The sequence below is a fragment of the Vicugna pacos genome, chromosome 12 (assembly GCF_048564905.1).
Source record: "Vicugna pacos chromosome 12, VicPac4, whole genome shotgun sequence".
Classification (NCBI taxonomy): Eukaryota; Metazoa; Chordata; class Mammalia; order Artiodactyla; family Camelidae; genus Vicugna; species Vicugna pacos.
In genome coordinates this window covers 12,638,069-12,654,204 of record NC_132998.1, presented here as the reverse complement: position 1 = coordinate 12,654,204, position 16,136 = coordinate 12,638,069, and the positions used below count along the sequence as shown (strand labels likewise).

Genomic DNA, 16,136 nt, shown 5'->3' with positions numbered 1-16,136 from the left:
GTGCAGCTTCCTGAATTTTATCACCATGGTTTTGTCTGTTCTTGAATTTCACATAAGTGGAATCATATAGTTTGTACTCTTCTGTGTCTATATTCTTTAGCTTAGTAATGTTTTTGAGATTCAGCCATGTATAGTCTATTTTTTTATTGCTGAGTAATAATCCATTGTATGAATATATCATAATTTTTTTATCCATTCTCCAGCTGATGGATATTTAAGTGTTTCCAGTTTGGGGCTAGTGTGAATGCTGCTGCTGTAAACATTCTTGTGCAAATCCTTTTGTGAATGTGTTTTCATTTTCAGAAAGCTCACCTTATTTCTTGATGGTAGATAGTGGCATCTTTGTAATCCTACAGCATTGATTATTATTCATTCAATCATCTAACATTTATTGAATAGGGATCAGTGTCCTAGCCCTAGGGTTACCACAAAAATTAGACATGATAATTTCCTCAAAGGGCTTAAAAGTCCAGTAAAAGGCCACGAATCTATTGCATTCCAAAGCCATGGGGTGGAAAAACCTTAAGAGTCTCCCAGGTATTTCTAACTATTTTTTTTTTTGACTTCTATGATAGTCTGAGGCTCTGTCTTCTTTATTTCTTTTTTTTTTTTACATTTTTTATTGATTCATAATCATTTTACAGTGTTGTGTCAAATTATTTCTAACTATTTTTGGATGTTTCCAAATAACTAAATTTTGGAAGCAAACAAACCATCTAGATGATTTTTTTGCTTTTCATTCAGATGTTTACCCTTGTTTAATAAACACAGCCAGAACATCTGCACTTGTCAGAGCAAATACCTGCCCTCCTTAACTTAAAGGCTCTTGCACACTTGAAAGTTCACAGTCAGATTTTGGCAGATTCTCTGTGCTTCACAGATCTTTATCTTCATTGACAGGGGGTGAAAGAAATATAGCTATCATTGCTCCATGGTTGCTTTCTGCCTTTGATGAGGCTTAACACACTTTAATTCTTTACGGGTATTATTTACTTATTAAAAATTATACCGAAGTCCCAAAGTTGGTTTTCCACCCTTGTTATGTATCACTGATCATAAACTGTTCTTTACTTGGGTTACCTGTGTTATAAAACAAACTATGTCTCTGAGGTCTCTGGTTGCTGCAAGCTGTTGGTAACAAACCAGTTTGGTGGCATGGTCTAACTGTGCATTTAGTGCTGATGAATGACTAGTATGGCATCTCAGAGAACCACGCCCTCACTGTTCACATCAGAACTTTGAATGGGTTCATCTGCTTCAATACTATGTGGTCATTCATTCAGCGTTGGAGCAGCTTCATGACTCAGTTTGGCACTGTAGCCATTTGGCTACTGTGTTAAGTTGGTTGATGAACTGACCCCAGTTTAGAATTCCTGACATCAGAAGATGGTCAGGTTGGTAACTGACCTTTCAAAACATTTTTTTCCCCAGAAGAATGTAGTTTGATATTTATTTAGTATAAAAGTGCAGTGTAACAAATAGTTTTTACAAATCTGTTTTGAAAATGTGGTGGTTGTTTATTTGAATTTCATAGTCTCAAATGCTTCATCATCTTTTTTTTTTATTTAACTTTTTTGTGTCTTGTACCTGCTAGGTTCACACAGTCCTGAAGTTTCACTCCAGTCAGTCGACTTTCGTCTGCTTTGTGAAGACAACATAGCTTGTCTTCCTCGTCTATTACTACTGTTAAGGTTCCGGTTGCCAGATGTTCCTCCTCTTCAGTAGGGTCAACTATAAGCAGAATGTCATCAAACACAGCAAAGGAAGTTGCAAGTGGATGAGTTCTAAAATTCCAATAACTTTTCTTCTTTAAATTAACTTCTGCTAAAGCAGTTTCTTCATTTCTTCAGGCAACTGTACATTTTTTAAAGCTGCTAACAAAGCAAATGTACAGGCATCCAAAATGTTTCCATCATGGTTGAGGCAAATGAGATCACAGTATAGAACTCAAGCAAGCTTTCCTGGAGAAATGCATTAAGTCTTCTTTCTGAATTATCTGTGAATTTTCAGTGACATCTGCAATGAACTGGTTGGCCACTTGGACCTCTTCTCCAGGAGGTCCAGAAGAAAAACTCCATGAACACAGAGGTGATGAATCCACATTAGGAAAAACATATAGTTTATCAGGGGTATCTGTTGGTAGTGATCCAAATTCCACAAATTATTGTAGTATTTCCATCTCACTAAAGAACCATCGGCAGTACCAAATGAACTTATGTTGACAGTTCTGGTTCTGAATTCACCAAGTTCTCTTCCATCAGGATGGCAGGTTTCTTTCACAAATCTCCTATAACACTCCAGAGGTTCCACAGTTTTGAACCCAGCCGCCATCTTCCCGCCTACGCGTCTGCCTCAAAACATTTTAATAATCTGACTATTCTCCAGATTGGATTGACTCTGAGTGCATTCTGCATTCTTCATGTCTTCCCTGCTTAGAAGAAGAAAGGAGCTGGGGAGAGGCTAATGTTTGGTCCATTTGCTGAATAGGAATAGATCTTTGCTAGTGCTGCTTAATTCTACGTGGGACAACATATTCCTTGGATTCTAACAACATTGCCAGTATGTGTTTTGAAACCTTCCTAGCACAGATAATGATGGATCTGCTCAGGTTATTGAACCCCTTTCTTCTCATTTTCATCACTCAAAAATTTTTATTGAATCTTTACTGTATGCTAGGCACTACGCATGTAGTATTAGATAACTAATAAGGAATTCATGTCGGGTATAATAAGCAATGACATTGGAAAGGTAAGTAGTGGGATGATCATACTTTATCCTAAAAGCAGTGCAGAGCTTTTACATGGTTTTAAGCAGGGGGTTGTCCCAATCAGAACAGCATTTATTTAAAAAGATAACTGTGGTTGCAGTGTGGAGAACAGGTTAAAGAGAGCAAGACTGAAGTCAGGGAGACTAGACAGAAAATATTTATAGTAACTGAGGAAAAAATGAGAAATGATGTGTTCTGGACTAGGAAAATGATAGTGATAATGGAGATGAGTTGACCCCAAGAAATAAATAGCATTAGCATCAGCAGGTATTGGGATTGGCAGTGGAGGGAAGCAGAGAGCTAAGCCAAGACCTCTGGACTGGGTAACTTGCAGGTAGTAGGACCACTCATTGAAATACCAAACACTTGAGGAAGAGCAGGTCTGGGCAATGATATGCTCACTTCCAAACAAGTTGACACTGAAATGCTGGGAGACATCCAAGTAGAAATGTCTAAGAGGTCAGAGCTTCCCAACTGTTGTGCCTCAGGAAGAGGTTAAAGATGTGCTGCATGTTGATCTTCTCAACCTTCAGAGCAGCACAAGCTCCCTTCAACAGACAGCGGTGTCAGTAAGGTGGACTGCCATGAAAACACCATCATTTTCTATGTGTGCCAGATGTGGAAGAGTTTGGTAAGTACTGGTGTATAATGGATTGCATAAGTAATTCTGAAGCTCAGGAGAGAGATCTGCACTAGAGATAAGACGTTTATGAATCATCTGAACATCAGAACATGAGTGGCAACTGAAGCCATGGAGTGGAGAACATGCAAGGAAAGAAGGACTGGAACAGAACCCTAAGGAACAGCAACATTACAGAGGGGTCTCCAGAGAAGGAGGAAGACAATCGGCTGAGTGCTGTCACCAGAGCCCAAGTGGCTTCCAAAATAGGACCAAATAGTTCCTGATATTGCTGATATCAAGCAGGATCAGGACTAAGATATAACCGCTGACTTCAGCCACATGTGGTTGGTGACTTTGGCAGAACCAAATTTTGAAGGGTTGAGAAAGATGTACAAAGTAAGGAATGAAGACAAGAAGTGTTTAAAACTCTGTCAAGAATTTTGGCTTAAAAAAAAAAAGAATTTTGGCTATGATTTGAGGGAAAAGTTAGACAGGTGGGTGGGGCAATGGGGGATGAGAGTTATTTTAGAAAATTATTTTTTGAAAGATACTACTTAATTTTCAAAATTACTTATTTAAAATTAATTATTTTTAAAAAACATTATGTGCATGTGGTTAAAGTATCAAAAAATATGGAAGCAATTATTTGCTGCATTTCCCACTCTCAACAATGAGCCTTTTTAACTTTTTGGCTGATTCTTTGATATGATTAAATATGGTTATACTGCTATTCTTTGATTTTTCACTTTTAGATATTTTATTATCCTCTATGTATATATACTTTTTATAAGGTACAAAAATGGGATCTAACCATTCATACTATACTACACCTTCTTGTACTTAAACTATCTTGGAGATCTTTTGATATTAGCATATATGGATCTACCTTGTTCTTTTAAACATTTGCATAATAATCTATGGCTGTACCATATTATTTATTTCCTACTGATGGACATTTAGGTTGTTTCCAGCTTTTCACTTTTATTAACCAGCTGTAATGGATAACATTGTATACAAATCCTTGCATTACTTATGTGAGTGTATCCGCAGGATAAATTCCTAGCAATGGAACTCCTGGGTATGTGCAGTAAACATTTTTGATAAATACTGATATCTCCATTCTAGACCAGCCAGTCCTGTCTGTTCTCAATGTACAAAACACCCACTCCTGTGTACCCTTGCCAAGAGGTTCCTTTCTACATGGCTTATAGGGCATGTTCCTTTCCCTCTTGTCATCATTGGAAAAGCTATACAGTTGTCCCTTGGTATCCATGGGGGATTGGTTCTAAGACCCCAACTGATACCAAAATCCATGTTTGCTCAAGTCCCTCATATAAAATGTTGTAGTATTTGCATATAACCTATGCACATCCTCCCATGTACTTTAAATCATCTCCAGATTACATATAATACCTAATACAGTGTAAATGCTAGGTAAATAGTTGTAAATACAATGTAAATGCTATGCTGGAGGTGCACAGCAAATTCAAGTTTTGTTTTTTGGAACTTTCTGGAATTTTCCCCCCCAAATATTTTCAATCCATGGTTGGTTAAATCTGTGGATGCGGAACCTGCAGATACGGAGGGTTGACTTTCAGGGATAGCTCAAATCCCATATCCTTCAGAAAGTCTCCCATCCCTGTTGTAGTCCACAAAGATTTTTCCTTATCTGAAGCTCACATGATCACATGCTACCATGTGTGAGTCTCTCCTTTTCATCTCAACTTTAACATATTTGCTGAAAGATTCAAATCTAACCTTTGCAAGTCCAGGGTTGTTTAACTGACTTTTCCTTACCCCCAACAGAAGCTAAAAGCATGCTGAATATATGAAAGGGATTTGATAAATTACTTTTTGATTTGCCATAAATGTGTAGCATTAGAGACATGTGGCTAATCATCTGAAATGTGGCTGGTCCAGATTGAGATGACCTGTAAGTGTAAAATACACCAGATTTTAAAGATGGTATTAAAAATAATATAACATATCTCATTAATAATTTTTATAGTGACTGCATGTTGAAATGCTAATTTTTGGAAATATTGGATTACATATTTTTTTTAAAGTTAAAGTATATCCAGGACCACCTTCTAGTCTTGTCTCCCTCAATAAGTCTCTTGTCATGTTTGGTGTCGGTTCCTAAATTAGGCTGGCTTAAGAATAAAGATTATCTTTTCTTGGAGCCAAAGATATTCTCACCATCTTCAAGGGCTCGCCTAGGCCATTACACAATCATTGCCTTCTTGGTACCAGGGCCTCATCTTTATGAGCACTATTTACACATCTTTTTTTGAAACTAACTGCCACAGACTTCAAATACAACAGTTCCAACAGGTCAGGTAACTGCTCAGCCAATAAAAATGTTAGGAGGGAAGAGGTCAGGTTCAGATGCTGAAGCATCTCTTGAAGCTTTTACTGATTGAAGATTCCTCAGTTACCTACCCAGATGGAGCCCCAGCCTGTTCTTTTGGTCACTGTGGCCATCTTCTGCCATCAAGGAAGGTGAGACAGGTATCACTGGCCTGTGGTCTAGTCTCATTATAGTCAGAGCCCCTGTATTAGTTTCCTTCTCCTGCTGTAACAAATCATCACAAACTTAGTGGCTTAAAACAACACAAATGTGCTCTCTTACAGTTCTGGAGATCAGAAGTCTAAAATCAAGGTATTGGCAGGGCTGTGGAGGCTTCCAGGGAGAATCCATTTCCTTGCCTTTTCTAACTGCATTTCTTTGCTTGCAGCCCTTCCTTACATAATTCCAACTTCTGGCTTCTGTCATTACGTGTACTGTGGTCAAATCTCCCTTTGCCTCTCTCTTATAAGGACACTTGTGATAACATTTAGGGCCAACCCTGATAATCCAGATTAATCTCCTGACCTCAAAATCCTTAATCCTTAATCAAGATCCTTAATCTGCACATCTGTATGCATCTACAAAGTCCCTTTTGCTATTTAAGGTGGCATTCACAGGTTCCAGGGATCAGGATGAGGACATTTTGGTGGACCATTATTCAGCCTGCCACAGCCCCCATTTATATTTCTTTGCACTGCCTTGGTGAGGAGAGACAGCATCAGCAGGGTCATAAGGTTTCAAACTGTTTTTAAATTAAGACCCACAGAGAAGTAGGTAAATTCACATCTGTAATCACCATTATTACTCTGAGACCATCATAAACCTTATTTCTATTAGCAACAATCACTCCCTCCCAGCATCGCTTCCTTTAAAATGTTCTGTAGGCTGAAGCTGAACTCCTTATTACTTCCTCATCTTAAGAACAAATTATTCAAAATAGTAGGATGCATGTTTTCTACACAGATGAGATGCTTTTCTCGTAAGCCTTTGATCTAACAGGCATAGTTCTGGTCTGTGCATGCATAGAGTGTAGTAATACCTTGTTTTTGTTTAACACTTCATATTCTGTAAAATACTTTCATATCCTTTAGCTCATTTGGGCATAGGAAAAGGAAGACTTTGTTATTGCTATTGTATAGATGAGTAAACTGAGGCTCAAAGAGGCTAAATGAATTGAATACGGTGGTCATATAATGAGTTATTGGCACATCTTGATTCCAAACCTGATGTTTTTTCCACTGCACTGTTCCCAGGCCAAACTGAATCCCAGAGGGCTGAGAAGGATCTGACTGAGCTTGAGATCTTATTACATCTGGGAGTTGGCCTTGGAATCCCTACTTCCCAAGCATGAAACAGACTGAAACCCATTTTAGGAGGTCCTACCCAGAAGTCAAAGCTAGTGGCAGATTGGGAATTTTGGGAATTCAGGGGAAGGTTAGGGTTGCTGGCAAGTCAAGGGTACAGTGAGAGGATAGCTGGGACTTATGGAGATGTAAGTGTCTATGTTTGCTACATGCGCCTGTTTAACTGGTAGGCAGCAGCAGGGGTACTACTCAGGTACTCAACCCAGAATTAGGCATCACTTCTGTGAGAATTCTAAGAACATCAGGGATAGCTAAGAGTGGCCTGGCTGGGTCTCTTATTCCCAAGTGTGAACACACATTTTGAGGAAACCCAGTAACCCCAAAGCCCATGTTCTTTTACACTTGCTCTCTAGAGTCTCTTCCCAGTCTCAATTTCTGTTACATTTCAAGGCATAGCAGCCAAGGCCCAGTCTTTGCAACCCCACTGCCTAAGTTCAAAGTCCACATTTACTAGATGCATAACCTTGGGAAAGTCACTTAATCTTTATGTGCTTCAGTTCCCAGATCTGCAAGACGAGGATAATAATAGTATCTAACCCATGGGGTTGTATCAAGGATTTAAAGTTATGTTGTCCAGCACATGGTCTATTATTATCTTTTTTTCTTTTTTCCTATTTCCAACCAGACCTCTTTTGGTTATTCCTTTTCCCCTCACTCAAACACTATCAGCAGCCCTCAGACCTAGGATCTGGTCTCCTCCTGTCATATTCACTTATTTTTTGAATTTACTACTCATTAAATATCACTCTATGTGAATGACTTCTGAATTTTTATATCTAGTCTTTATCTGCTGTCCTCTTCCAAACCATCAATAATGAATGCCCTGAAATGGACATTTTATCTTAAAGATATGTTTGAGAAACACAACTCAAACTTCCATGCCAAAGGCTATGCTTATTCTCTTTCCAACTTTCTAATTTCTTCCCATTTTCACAGTATCCTGGGCAGTCTTTTGCCCAATCATAGATCTCCCTTTTCTTCTCAATACTTGAATTCAGGTGCATTTCTCTTTTGTTCATTCATACATCCAACAAACATTTCTCAGCTGTCTGCTACATGTCAGACACTGAGCTAGGCCTAGGTATACAAAAATAAGTTGGGCTTGAACAGCTTAGTCTTGTGTTGGTGGGGAAGAGGCATATGAACGATTACAATATGATGAGGTGAATATTGTAATAGAGGCTTCTATGCAAAGTTCCCACTAGAATACAGTAACAAATGCAAAGTGCTCTAGGAGTTGGAGAAGGTTTCTGAGAAAATGTAGCGTCTGAGAGTAGGAGAGTTGGGGGAGAGAGAAAGGAAGCAGGAGTTTGTGCTAAGAAGTTCAGCGTGGCTGATGCGTGGAGGAAAAGCCTGAAGACAAGAACCATCCTATGCAACTTTCTGCAATAATGAAAATTTTCTATATGTGTGCCGTCCAATAAGATAGTCACTAGTCACATATGGCTACTGAACACTTGAAATGTGTCTAGGAGGACTGAAGAGCTGAGTTTTAAATTTTATTTCATTTTGCTTAATTTAAATTTAAACAGTAAGCGGCTATTTTACTGAACAAATTGGTTTAGGCACTGGATAAAGGACAGGACTCTAGGCCACAGGAAACCACTGAAGGTTTTTAAGCATAATACTAGCATAGCTAGTTATTTGAGAAAGGAAACACTGGCAGCAACAGAATGGACTGGAGGGTAGTTGACCTAACACAGAAACCTTTGGTAGGCGCCAGCCACATGGATGGAATAAATGGGACTTACATGTTATTGGTAGAATCTACTGGACTTTGTGACTATTTCAGTGTGGGAAGTATATGTGAGGAGAGTTATCTAAAGTTTGCAGCTTGAGCAATGACTGGATGCCAACAGCTGAGATAGGATTAGGTTTGGAATGAGGGCAATGAGTTTGCTTTCGGGATATGTTGAATTTGAGGTGCCAAAGAACTGTCTAGGGGAATATGACTATAAAACAGGAAAAATATTAATCTGGAACTGTGGAGGTAGGGCTACCAATATATTTGGGGGCTATGATCATACAGGTAGTTGTTAAAGGCATGGGAGTGAAGGAACTCACCCCAGGAAAAAATATGTAGTAGAGGATTGGATGGACCCTAATGAACTGTAAGCATCAAAGCTTGGTCTGTTTCAACTTGCATCAAATCATATGGAGAATGTGTTAAAAAGATTCCTCGTTGTGAATGTATTTAATGTCACAGAACATACACCTAAAAATAATTAAAATTGTATACTTACTACAATAAAAAAAATGCAAAAAAAATAAACCAAACCAAACCAAACCAAACCAGAATCCTAAGCCCCATTTCTGACTTGAAACACAGCTCCTGGAGATGAATCCAGGACTCCCCAGGTAATTCTTATGCAAATTAAAATCTGAACCAATTGCTTAATGGGTAGAGAGGAGAATAAAGGGAGGGAGGTATGGCAGAAAAACCAAGGAAGAGTGGTTTAACAAGGAAGAAGGGGTCAAGCGTGTTGAATGGTTCCATGGCCCAGGAGGAGGACTGAAAAGAGGTCTCAGATATAGCGTTCAGGTGGTCACTGATGAATGTGGGCTGAGGGAACAGAGGATGTGGAGTCTTATTTTTTCAAGGGCTTTGCTCATGTTTGGTGGTAAGTAGATGGAGCGAAAGATTGCAAAGCTTGAGGAGGAGATAGGACACAAGGTTTGTCGTTTTGAAGAGAGACCTGAGCATGTTGATAGGTGTATAGGGGAGGAGTCAATGAGGCCAAGGAGACACCAAAAGGATCTTCAATAAAACATAATTTAGGAGAGGTAGTAGAAGTTGGGATCAGGGACTTAGGCAGGGGTTATTTGGGTAAAAGCTCACTGGGTAAGTTTAGAAGTGGAAAGGAGGGAAGATGTAGGTGTTCAAAAAGACTTCCTGACACAGCAAGCAAGAATGCCACTAGTTTGTGGTTAGGTCACCTACTCAGATTAATGAAGCAGAAATAGAGTCAAGAGCCTGCAGAAGGGGAAAAGTCTGGAAGAGTCACTAGAATAAAAGTGATCAGGAGCAGCAATATAAAAAGATTGAGAAGTAGTATTGGAGTCTAAATGAGATTGGAAATGGCACCAACCATACAATTATCCTGCACAAAATAGAAAAATTGGTTTTCCTAAATGAAGGTTCTGGTTCCACCCTTCTATTATTCAGCGACTGCTCTAGCTTCTGCTCTCTCATGCATAAAGTTCAAATTCCTTAGTAGGAACTTTTACTAACTTTTCCTTCAAGAGGTCCAACCTCCAATTGGTGGTTTAGACTCTTCTGTTCCCCGTTCCTCCATCTATAACATAAATAATAGGACCTTAGGGATTTTGAAGCTCGTCAATCTAATCTCCCTTCTTAGCTAGGTATGTTTTATTTTTCCATCTTCTCTCCACCAAATCTTTCTCCATCTTCCACTTTCCCTTGGAGTGGACTCATGGGTGTTTTAAAAATAAAAACCTGCCAGATCAGTGACACTTATTCCACAGGACTGATGCTGTAGCCATCCAATTGCAGACTGCATTTTGCTTATGCTTCCCTGTACCTATTCCCACCCTGATACTGACTGGTGTGTGCCCCCAACCCCCATACTGGTGTGCTCCGGCAGAGGACACTGCCAAAAGAGTCCTGAATTAACTTACTCACTAGCGTATTTTCTGTTTTGAGATTGAGTGAGGTTTTTTCTTGAGTGAAAACCTTCATGGTTAGAGTGATTAAAAGCAGAAGCTTCTTATCTACCCCAGGTTCACAGGGCATTCTCAACCATACTCCAGTCACTTTTATTATATATAAAATATAACTGTATATTCTGTATACAGTCCCACTTCATTCATTTCATTTGTACCAGTTGGATTTTGAGTTCATAATTTAAATCTTTAAAACATCTTTTAAGTGCCAGTCAATGCATCTTAGCTAGTTCTGTATATGTAACTGCTGTGCTCAGCCTGGGCATGTTGGAAACTTGGCCTGCTCTGGAAAGATGTTTTTCCTACCAATGCTCTCCTTTAGCCAAGCCAGTGACTTTTCATTCCAGATTGTATTGTGAGACTTTGACTCACAGAATAAGTCCAGAAGCCTGAAGGCAGATCAGATTCAAGGAGTTCAGGGAATGAATACATTCTAAGGCCAACCTGGTCTAAGTCTTCCTAAATTACCACTAAAAGCAGCCCCTTCCATATCCCAGAACCAGGATCACTTTCTCTAGGCCATCTCATTCCAGATAGCCCAGATGACTGCTCCACAGAAATATTTTCCTTGAGGATCATTCCCCCAAATGGGGAACAGATACTGATTCTTTTCATTGCATGTCTTGGACATTTTAAAAGCTTCTGCCAGGTTTTGAGGCTGCCTAACTACCAAGATTTAAGGAGAGTGAACTTAATTCTTAGTATAAAACTCCTTCAATATCTGTATCCTGGTCTTCCCACCCTCTCATCTCACTGTCTCCAGAATCTTAATCTGTTCCTTTCTTTCCCCTCTTCTATCAGTGAATCAGGGGATGAATGAGTCTCTGTTGTTTGTTTTGCCCTGAAGAGGAGAAGACTTCGGTCCCAGCTGGTGTTGCCAAAGCAGCATACTAATTCCATACCATGGTCCTGGGTCAAGATCTGCACAATCTGATTGGCCATATCACCTCGGATGGCAAGAGAGTGGAAGTGGTCAAAATCATGGAGGCCTAGTTTCCGGAGACGCCTTGCAGCTGCCCGGTAACACTTCCAGGGCTGTGGTTCCACAAGCAGGTAGCGGCATAAGGAAGAAAGGTGGGCCAGAAACTCCCACAGGCCTTGGTCTCCATGGTTCAGATGAATCCACATGGTTACTGACATGCAGAAGCCAATATCAAAAACCGAACGTCCAAACTGGCTTAAGAAAGAGCCCAAGAGAATTTTCCGGGTCCTCTGATTCATGAAGTCCAGGGTGATAAAGGTCAAGCCATCAGGAAAAGGGCATTCTTTTTCAGCTCGCTCCACCAGGACTGGATCTATGTCGCAGCAGAGGAGATGGAGTTCTTTTGAGGCATCTGAGCAGGTCTCCCCATCATGTAGGGAAAGGAAATGTTTGTATAGAGCCACACTCAGATCCTAGAGGAATCCAAAAGAGCTTTGTCATTGCAGTTCTCAACCAGTGAATGGAAGAGAAACCTATATCTCTTATCCTCCCATACAGACTGCAACTTACACCTGGCTTTATAAGACGTGAGGTTCCTAAAATATAGGCTAAGGAGGTTGCCCCAAAAAAGTTTTCCACAGAGCAGGCCGTCAGCGCCCTCCAGGGGTCTCAGGCTGTAATGCATCATCTCTATACTTTGCTGACACTGATGGGTTGTATGGTTGAAAGTTACAGCCCAATGGATGCAGCAAAGGAGTACAGAGCAGTATTTTCCAGCTTAAGTAATATGCTGGTAAACTCACCATCTTTTTCTCTTTTGTATATCTCAGATTCCAGGGAGTATGAAAGAGCTTCAGGGACATAACCAGAGCTCCTTACTAGGAAGGTGAGGAACAGAGCAAGCACCACCTTATAAAAATCTACTTCTCAGACCTGTGGTTGGGAAAGTCTGGATTCCAAAAAGTCCACATTCAGCCTTCGCTCTACAGCTTCAGTTTTACTACCTGTCTTATGCTTCACCACCCTTTCTGAGACTTACTCTGCTTTTGCATCCATTACTCTCAAAAGTCACTGCTGCCTCTTTCTAGCCAAATCCAATGATTTGTGATTTTCACCATCTTAGTACTTTTTAAATTTTTAAACAAGTCACTATCTCCTTTCTCTAACTTTGACTTCTATAACCATTATAACTAACTCAAATTTGTGTTGTTCTAATCTATTTTTTCAAGGCATTTTTTATTACCTCATTTGCTCTGTGCAACAATCCTATGCCCTTTGTGCAGGTGAAGAAAGTGTGGCTGGAAACAACCAGATGTCTAATAATAGTAGCATGGATTAAGATGGAATACCAGATAGCAATTAAAAATGAAGGAATTCAGCTCAGTGCAGCAACATGGATGACTCACACAAATACATAATGCTGAGTAAAACAGCAAGACACAAAAGAAAATACATGGCAAGCTTCCATTTATATGAAGTTAAAAAATGGATGAAATTAAACTACATTGTTTAGGGATACAAAAATTCACTATTTATTTATAACCTATAAGTAATAGCAAGGAAAGAATAATAATAAAAGTTGGGCTAGTTACCACTTCTGGGTGGAGAGAGGGGTTTATGAGCAGGAAAAGGCATATGGGAGACTTCTGCGGGTGCTGACAGCCTTTTATACTTGATCTAGACAGTAGTCATAAAGGTGTTTGCTTTAAAATAATTCATAAAGTATGAATTTATGTTTTATGCACGTTCTCCATGTGTGGCATGGTTCACAAAAAACCCTGTATTTTAAAAATTATGGTTCAGAGGCTAGTGAATTGTCCAATGTCACATGGTTAATGCACGGCAAGATTTAGGCTACATTAGGTTCCTTCCTCTATACCAGGATTCTCACACTTTAATAGACACACACATCATCTAGGGAATCTTATTAAAATAAAGATGTTAATACAGTAGATCTGGGGTGGGGCTGAGATTCTGTATTTCTAATAAGCTTCCAAATCATACTAATGCTGTAGTTCAAGGACCACATTTTGAGTAGGAAGGTCCTATACTATGCTGCTTAAAAATTTCTCCCCATATCTCTTTTACTTCTCTGCTGTCTCCTTCCTCCTATCTGATCTTGGGTGTGCCTCATGTTTGACCAGTCATTTTGTCACATCTTCCACATCTCTTCATCCTCTCCATCCTCAATTCCCCAGTCCTAGAGTCCCCTAGAGTAAAAAAGAAAATTCAGACTCACAGGCTCAATCCCCCAAGATCCTGATTCATTAGGTCTAGAGTGGGGCCTAGGAGTTTTTTAAATTAAAAAAAAACAACAACAAACAAATTATACCACATCTATTAATGAAATATGAAGCTGCTAAAAAACAATGCAGTAACATGAGTGATCTCCAAATTATTAAGTGAAAAGCAAGGTGCAAAACAGTGTACTATTATTTGTAAAACTAGAAGAAGTGGGATAGTTATACATACAGAAATGCTTGTGTACACTCAAGAAATTATAAACAGGAGTTGCCATTGCATAGCGGAAGGAGAGGACTTAGGATCAGAAGAAGTTTCTTTTTACTATATGCCCGTTTGTATTTTGAATTTTTTTGTTTTATGAAGTGCAAGCATTTTTTTTTTCTTAAGTACAAAATAAAAAATTCCCTAAATGTACAGGCAGGCTTGGGAACCACTGCCCTAGTTAACTGCAACTATGTTCTTGCCCCTAAGGTGCATATATACTACTTTGAAATCTCCTGTAGTTTGCTATTGCCTTTTATGAAATTCCAAGTCTTTAAGCCCAGTCTCTTTTCCATTACTTTCCCCCTCAGACTTCCTATATAATCACAGCAGAGAAATGTTTGCAAGGGATAGCCAGACACCCACCCATCTGCTCATTCCAACTTTTAGCCTGTATCTAAATGTCTCCCTCTCATTTACCAGCTGAGTCCTTACAGCCCTCAACCCTCAACCAAAGTCTCTTCTGCCTAAGGCCAGCAACACAGTAAAAATTTCCTCACCCTCTGCCGCTCCTGGTCTGGAATGGAGTCGGGGTACTAACTTTTGAAGCATTTATAATCATAGGGTCAGAATGCTTGCTCCTCTGGGATATCCTAGTGGCTACAAATAGGTGTCAGAGAGACATTTCACTGTTGTGTTTGTGGTTTGACTATAATCATTGTACGACTAAGAATACTTTGTGGTAAGAAAACGTGGCAATGCCTTCCTCTGGTAGGATGCTTTCTTTCTCGATCCTCTCCACTGTACTTGGCCAACTCATTGCTTTTAAAATAAATACCCACTTGGTTCCAGGGTCCATTCTGCACCGTGTTTCACACGAATCTTAATTCCAGACATGATTCTGTCACCTCTGTCTCATCTCTCCCAGTAAACCATTTCCAATTCCAGGCTCGCAACGTGAGTCTGGGAGGCCCCCTCTTCCGCAGCCAAGTCACCAGCCACGCTGGACAGGAGGCAAGCGCCGGAAGCCCAGACACGATGGCCCTTCCCACCCGGGGTTTGGCCGTGAGGAGTAGAGAGGAGGCGGGGACGCAGGAATTTGGAACGTAGTTGAAAATGATTCCTCCCCAAGATTCCTAAAATAGATGGTGCAGGGACCCTGGAGGTCAGACAGCAGCAGCTCGGGATCGAACTCTACGCCTTTAAACTCATTTTGGGAAAGTTGTGACGGATGTGATGCCACGCCCAGACCAGAACACCAGTGGACGTGAAAGCTGCCAACCTCTCATCTCAACCGACGTCGGATCCCTCCCCCGTCACTCACCCCGGAGTTACACCCCACGTCGAGCCCCAGGATCGGCCTCGTCTCGGGACCCTGAGGGAAGAGCCGGTGAAGTAGCTCTGGGGGCAAGAGGTGGAGCCGTTGCTCTGGAGGGTGGAACCGGGAATAATGAGGAAAATTTCCGAATGGGGCGGCCCCGGGTTCCAGAACTCGCTGTTCCTTTTCCGCCGAGGCCTCCTCAACGCCCCCGGTGGCCCGCTTCATGGACGCCGCCATTAGTCTCAATCTGGCCTCCGGACCCCCGCGGAACCGGAAGTCGGGGACCTCCGCCCGGCGAGCGAGGTCTGGGCTCCAGCGCGCGTGCGCTGAATGGCAAAGGCGGGTGTGTATTAAAGGCCGCCTACCCTAAGCGATCGCGGATGCTTGGGCTTTCGTTACTTTGTTGAACTATCGCTGTAACGTAGGAGGTGGTTAGTAATATTATCCCATTTTTCTGGTGAAACAAGTGCAGAGAGGTTAAATGACTTGCCTAAGCTAGCATAGTTTTAACTTGGGCTACCAAGAACAAGGAGTTTGTTGGGATTTGGAAATCAGTTTTGGTCTAACTTCATTTACAAATGCATAAAGTGAGACCCAGAGAGTAGAAACTACTTGTCTAGGGTCACACGGCGAATCTGTGACACTGGAACTTGCGTCCGGT

The 16,136-nt window shown here is 40.6% G+C and overlaps 1 protein-coding gene and 1 pseudogene across 1 annotated transcript; both read right to left on the bottom strand.

Moving 5' to 3' along the window:
• Positions 1–1,437: 1,437 nt before the first annotated feature.
• On the bottom strand, positions 1,438–2,357 carry LOC107033424 (exosome complex component RRP43 pseudogene; annotated as a pseudogene).
• An 8,507-nt stretch (positions 2,358–10,864) lies between these two features.
• Positions 10,865–15,733, bottom strand: BCDIN3D (BCDIN3 domain containing RNA methyltransferase). Its single transcript, XM_006202948.4, has 2 exons — positions 15,479–15,733; positions 10,865–12,182 (listed from the first exon to the last, which is right to left on the bottom strand). Exons 1-2 carry the CDS (start codon positions 15,710–15,712, stop codon positions 11,538–11,540), a joined length of 879 nt encoding a protein of 292 aa, XP_006203010.1. The 5' UTR covers positions 15,713–15,733; the 3' UTR covers positions 10,865–11,537.
• Between the last annotated feature and the right edge of the window lie 403 nt (positions 15,734–16,136).